This window comes from Phascolarctos cinereus, unplaced genomic scaffold (genome assembly GCF_003287225.1).
Source record: "Phascolarctos cinereus isolate Bilbo 61053 unplaced genomic scaffold, phaCin_HiC Scaffold_9;HRSCAF=440, whole genome shotgun sequence".
Classification (NCBI taxonomy): domain Eukaryota; kingdom Metazoa; phylum Chordata; class Mammalia; order Diprotodontia; family Phascolarctidae; genus Phascolarctos; species Phascolarctos cinereus.
Window position 1 is genome coordinate 248,558,981 of NW_027556402.1, and position 6,640 is coordinate 248,565,620.

The following is a 6,640-nucleotide window of genomic DNA, read 5'->3' on the forward strand; positions in this document are numbered from 1 at the left end:
AGAGAGATGGGACGGTCAGTTTGGGGAAAGACCAACAGAGCAGTTAGGCTGGGAACGAAGGGGACGCCTGTGCAATGTGTCTGCAAAGGTAGTTTGGGAGCAGAGCCTTCAGTTCCAGGCTAGGAGGTTATTATTGTGTAAACCAGTCAGAAAGATGTCTTTGAGCAGGCCAGTGACACTGTGGGACCTGGGCCTTAGGCAGGTTGCTCTGGAAGCTGGGTAGGGGACAGATTAAAGACGATGGGTGCTGGAAGCAGAGGAAACCATTAGCAGGCTATGACAAGTATCCAGGCCAGAGGCAATGGGGGCCTACACTGCACCAGTGGGGTGACTGTGTGGGCAGAAAAATGAGGATAGAGACAAGGGGATCTAGACATAGAACTAACAGGACTCAGCAACTAATTGGACACAAAACATGAGGGAACGGGAAAAGTCAAGGACGTCTTGCGAGTCTGACCCTGAATGATGGGGAGGATTGGGACTCCATCAACAGGAACAGGGATGTTGGGAGAAAGGATGGGCTTGGTAGGGAGCAGAGCCAAGATTGAAACTGCGATCATAGAGGCCCACAAGTCCAATGCTCTTGTTTTCCAGATGAGGAAACTAAGGTCCAGAAAAGTTAAGTAACTTACCTAGGGTCACACAGCAAATTAGCATCTGAATTGGGATTTGAACACAGGTCTGTGAGTGTCTAGGCTTAGGACTCTATCTATACACTCTGCTATGCTTCCTCTAAATACTTTCACTTAACCTTATTAGTCACTAACCTCTCTAGGCCAGCCTAGATATTTTAGGACGGTAACTGGTGTAAACACATTGAGGACCTAGAGGTAGTATGAGGGACAAAAATCACTAGGCTAACAGAGGTACATAGGGTGCAGTCTGACTATGAGTGCTGTCACCAAAGGCCGACTAGCCTGAGGATGGAGGAGCCATTGTGGGGAGATGGTGACCAGCAGCCTAACCAGGGCAATCTGGCCATAGGTACAAGGACTGGGACCAAGACAAGGCCACGGGTGAGGAAAGAGAGGTCCAAAGAGGCCTGTGAGGCTTGAAGCTCAGAGACTGCAGTCTCCAGACTGACCTGGGAGAGGACTACTCCCCAGTGGCCCAGAACCCACCCCACCCAAGATGTCAGTGACCCCAAAGCCCCAGAATCCCTGCCTCATCAGTGTTCTTTCTCTAGGCCGGAGTTGCCTAGTCTGACAAATGAGGTTTGACAAGGTCCCTTGCTGCTCTCGGTAGCTGACACTGAGGCTCTGACTCCAGATCCAGTCCTTTTTCTTCGCAGGCTAGGCCAGGTGCTACCCTTGTGTTTCAGAATCAATGGGTCTGAGAAAAGCACAGACATTGGTGCTAATGGCAGAGATGCCCTTCTCTTAGCGGTTCCAACGTATGTCACATACGTTGCAAAGCAGTAGGAAATAAAACAAAGAGTACTGGTTGGGGGGTCCAGACACCTGAGTTCCCATTCCGTGTCTTCAATTGACTCAGGGCTGAGAGCAAAGAGAGGTTTGCTTTGACTTTGGGCAAGTCACCTGACCTCCCCGAGGCCCCAGATTCCTCATCTGTAGTTTAGAGGGCCGGGGAAGGCTGGCTTCCAGCTCACCTGTCAGCCGGGCCATTCTATGTCCCATGGTTTGGGGCCCTTTGTTCAACTCTAACATTGTAAGTACTAAGGGCCCTGCCAGCTCTGACCTTTAGACTTGACCTTCTTAGATTCTGCCACCTCTAAAATTCTGTGGTTCTCTGAGTATAAATGCCCCTTCCAAACTCATCGTTTCCATCTATTCAGAGCTATGGTGACAGAGTGGTTAGAGAGGAGGCCTTGGAATCTGGACAACTTGGGCTCAAGTCTTACCTCTGACACACACTGGCAAAGTGACCCTGGACAAGTCACCTTTCCTTCTCACTATTCCCTGCAACTGTCCAAGATTCTCTATTGCAGACCAAGTGCAGATCCGCATTGATAGAAGGAGTTTTTCCACCTAGGCTTTCCATAGCCTGATGAAGTCACAAAGCTCATCCCTACTCAATCAACCAGCCTTGATAAATCCTCTACTGAGTACCATCAATGCGAGTAATTTGTTTGAGAGATTTTGGAGGGCTTTGCCCTATGTTGAGAATCAATGCAATAAGTGGGCTGAGTTGTATTTCCTACTCTAGAATTAGAAAGGGAAAGGCACAATGAGGTTCTCACCCATTCAGTGCTTCCTTTAGGGGCCTTCATTCTTATTTAGCCAAGCCCTCCCCCCATCCCCCATCCCCGGACCCCTTGCTGCCATTGCTCAGAACCTAAATGTTGGGCGTCTTCCCCTGAAGAGCCTTCCAAGCCAGGTTGCCGGGTCCAGGGAAATCTCCTGGTTGTTTTCCAGACCCATCTTGTTTCTTACTCAGAAGGGCCTTATCCACCATGATCCACCCACCCCTCCCTAAATGGCTCCAAATGAATTTTACGTTCTAAAAATTAAATCGTACTGCAAAGGGAGAAAGGGAGATTTTCCACCATTTGATGGTACATAGATTCTAAAGATCATTCTGATCTAGGAGAGCAGTCCCATTCTGAACAAATGGTCCGTGATTGAAATAAGTGCGCCATGTCTTAGGAGGACTATAATGAAGGAGGAAGATCTAATTGTAATACGTAATTCCTGGTGTATTTACAGAAATAAATAATGTCTGGGTCTGGGGCAGCTATGTGGCAGAGTGGATAGAGCACTAATCCTGGAGTCAGAAGGACTCTTCTTCCTGAATTCAAATCTAACCTAACACATTAATAGCTATGTGACCGTGGGCAAGTCACTTAACCCTGTTTGTCTCTGTTTCCTCATCTGTAAAATGAGCCAGAGAAGGAAATGACAAACCACTCCAGTTTCTCTGCCAAGAAAACCCCAAAAAGCAATCACAAAGAGTCAAATGTGACTAAGCAGAACTTTTGGGTAACCACAACAGAGCCCCACCATATAGGCCTGAAGTTCTGGTACAAGGTCCACTCACCATCCCTCCTCAGAATCCTGAAATCCCTAAGAAATGTTGCCTCAGTAGTTGCCCAGGCCATCGCAGTACAGAAAAGGAACAGAGATCCTGAACCAGATTACCTAATCAAGGACTGCAGATTAGCCTTAAGCGCAGCAGGCTGTCCAAGATTTCCAAGAGAAAAAGACAGACTCAGAAGCAAGAATGGCAAGATGAAACATATGTTTAAGGAAGTAAGGGAGACTGTTTGGTAGAGTGCTGGAGTTCACATCTGTCCCCAGCCACTAACTGTGTGACTCTGTACAAGGCACTTAACCTCGGTCTGCCTCAATTTCTCCATCTATAAAATGGGGATAATAAACGCACCTACCTCCCAGGCTTATTGTGAGGATTGTCTTAGCACATGTGAAGAGCTTTGCAAAACTTAAAACACTGTATAAATGCTAGTTATCACTATTAATATGGACATGGACAATGTGGCTATTTGTTTGCTTGACTATGAATATTTGCTGAAAGAGGCTGGTCTTTTTTTTTTCCTTTTATTTTGGAAGTAGTATAAGAGAAAAAGAAAATAAGTGCTTGTTAATTGGAAAAAGAAATTTAGTAAAGAAGAGCATATGATAGTGGGATTTAGAACTAGGAGAGACCTCATGGAGCACTGCTTTATGGTGTGGCGCCATTCTAGCTGCAGGAGATGCTGGGAAGCCCAGTTTCGCCAGCCTCAAAGAGGGAATGAAGGATTAACGTAGCTGGGATCTGTGTGAGGACTGGGAAGCCAGAAGCGTTGGAGTCTGCTGAGAGAGGACACAGAAGGAGGAAGGGTTGAACTGATCACAAGGGAAGGACGAGGCTTCCCCAGACTGACTCTAACAGAGGGCAGCTGGAACTTTGCCTTGTGTCCTTATCCACTTAGGGAGTGATGTGCTTGGGTACAACTTCCTGCTTTCACAACTGTCTAACTCACAAAGCTGTAGGGACTTGGTAAATGCAACCACTCACCATTTCCTCTTCGTTTCTCCCAAAAGATATTTGTGAAGTCCTTAGCACAGGGTCTGGCACATAGTTAACACTTATACAAATGTTTATACATTTTCTTCCTTCTTCTCCCCTCCCGTCTTTATCTTTGTTACAAGAAATGGCTCACTGGGCTGGGGAGGGAGGATGGATATATTCGTAAATGAAGTTAATGTAAAAATAAAATGCCAATAAGAATTTTAAAATAAATTTTTTATTTTAATTTATAATTTAAATAATTTTTTAAAAATTTAAAAATAAAAAAACATAAAAAATAAAAATTTAAAAATTTAAAAAGAAAGCAGGAAACTAAAGGCTATTTTCATTCCCAGTTGTGAGTGCCCATAATCTTTCCTTTTGTCTCTTTCATCTGCAGATCTCATGCTAGCCATGACACAAGGAAATGTTACTGTTGTGACTGAACTCATTCTCCTTGGATTTTTGGTTAAGCAAGAGGTGCAATATGCCCTTTTCTTTGGGTTTCTCATTGTCTACATAACATCTGTAGTGGGCAATGCTGGCGTGATCCTCCTCATCAACATTGATTCCCGTCTTCACACCCCCATGTACTTTTTCCTGCAACATTTGTCCTTCGTTGACCTATGTTATACCTCTGCTATCACTCCCAAGATGTTACTGAACTTCCTGGTATCCGACAAATCTATCTCCTTTTCAGGATGTGTGTTACAATTAGAAGTTTATGGAACCTTTGCCATCACTGAATGTTACCTTCTAGCCACCATGGCCATAGATCGGTATGTGGCCATCTGTAAACCTCTGCTCTATCCAATGATCATGTCCCAAAGAGCCTGCATCCAGCTGGTGGCTGGATCCTATTTCATGGGTTCTGTGACTGCATCCATCCAAATTGCCTTTCTCTTTTCCCTATCCTTCTGTAACTCCAACATAATCAATCACTTTTTCTGTGATGCTCCACCAATCCTTGCCCTTTCCTGTTCCAGTGTTAATATGAATGTCATGATGTTAATTATCATTTCAGGCCTCACCCTGTCGACCATCATGTTAGTTGTCTTCTTCTCCTATGTGCACATCCTGTCTGCCATCTTGAAGATGCACTCTGCCACAGGGAGATACAAGGCCTTCTCCACCTGTGCCTCCCACCTGACAGCTGTCACCATTTTATATGGGACTCTCCTTTACATGTATTTACAACCTTCTTCCAGTGAGTCCCAGGAGAACAATAAAGTAGCCTCTGTATTTTACGGGGTCATCATCCCTGTGCTGAACCCTCTAATCTACAGCTTAAGAAACAAGGCTGTCAAAGAAGCAGCAAAAATTCTGGGGAAGAGTTGCTCATAATTCGGGCCTTCTATTCCAGTGGCTCAGTTCATAGAAGCATCTAGGCAAATACTTTCCTACCTCCTTTTTTTTTTTTAATAGATAGGCAACATCTCAGCTTGGAGGAATGTGACAAATTATGGGCAAAAGTTGCAAAGATCTATACAGAATTAACCTTCCAATAACCTATAAAAGTAACCAAAGAATTTTCAAAATTCTTAATATAATTATAAGAATTAATAACCTTATTGATGGATATAATGGTGATGGTAGTGGTTCTGGCTTTCTTTTATCTATCACTAAAATACTTTCACATTTTTCAAGGTGTGGGGGACTCAAGACCCTGAGTATATCAGTGTAGGAAACTCCCACAAGAGAAACTGCCTCCTGTGACCTCCTCTGATGCAGAAGGTCGACTTGCAACATGTCTGACAGTAATACAGAGTTTCTGGGGGAACACTGAGAGGTTTAGTGACTTGTCCATGGTCACACAACTAGAATGTATGAAGGACAAAACTTGAATGCAGATCTTCCTCACTATCTGGTAGGGCCTAAAACATCTTATGTGATTCATTTAGATCTTCTGAATAACCCTATAAGGTAAGTAATGTAATATTATATTTTCTACTTTATAGGTAATGAAATTGGAAAATGAAATATTGATAGAATAAAATGTTTCCGTGAGGTCATAGAGGGCTAAATCTGACAGGGATCTTAGTGATGATCTCATTTTATAGGGATAGAACTTAGTTCCAAACAGAGGAAGTGACTTATCCAAAGCAGTGAAATTCCTTGTGAAAGTAGAGACATTGACTGTCAAGGTTAAAAGAAAATGGAAGACTGCATGAGGCCAGACTAGTGTCAGAGTGTCCACTCGTGGCATGTAGGGAGCCCATGATGCACCCAAAGACATAAATGGTGAGAGTTCGATGAGTAACTGAATTGTCACACCACCTGCCACTCAATTTAAAGTAAGTGAGAAGATGCTAAGCCTTGATACATTTATGAAGTGACACATTTTGTTGTTCACTAGGTATACAAAGGTCTGGATGGCTCCTTGAATTAATCAAAGATATTTCAATTAGGGGCAATGGGAAGTCCCTTCTGACTGGGTAAGAGACTTGTTCACTCCCCATGGATCTTGTCCAAAAGGAGTAGCTAGCTCAGAGCTGAGGAGAGAGCTTTCGAGATTCTGATAACAGAGGTGAAGAAGTCAGCCATGAAGAGCTGAGAAAGAAAGAGGGCATCTGGAGAAAGGAGAAAGAGAAGGTAGGACTGAGCTGTGCTAGAAAAGGGTCTATAGGCATCTTAGAACAGAAGAGTTTGTCTATCTCCTCCACAGCCAACCATT

General features: G+C 44.0%; 1 protein-coding gene across 1 annotated transcript; it reads left to right on the forward strand.

The window, feature by feature from the left end:
* Positions 1–4,380: 4,380 nt before the first annotated feature.
* On the forward strand, positions 4,381–5,310 carry LOC110199586 (olfactory receptor 5AK2-like). Its single transcript, XM_020974457.1, has one exon. The coding sequence runs from the start codon at positions 4,381–4,383 to the stop codon at positions 5,308–5,310; it is 930 nt and encodes a 309-aa protein (XP_020830116.1).
* The last annotated feature ends 1,330 nt before the right edge of the window (positions 5,311–6,640 follow it).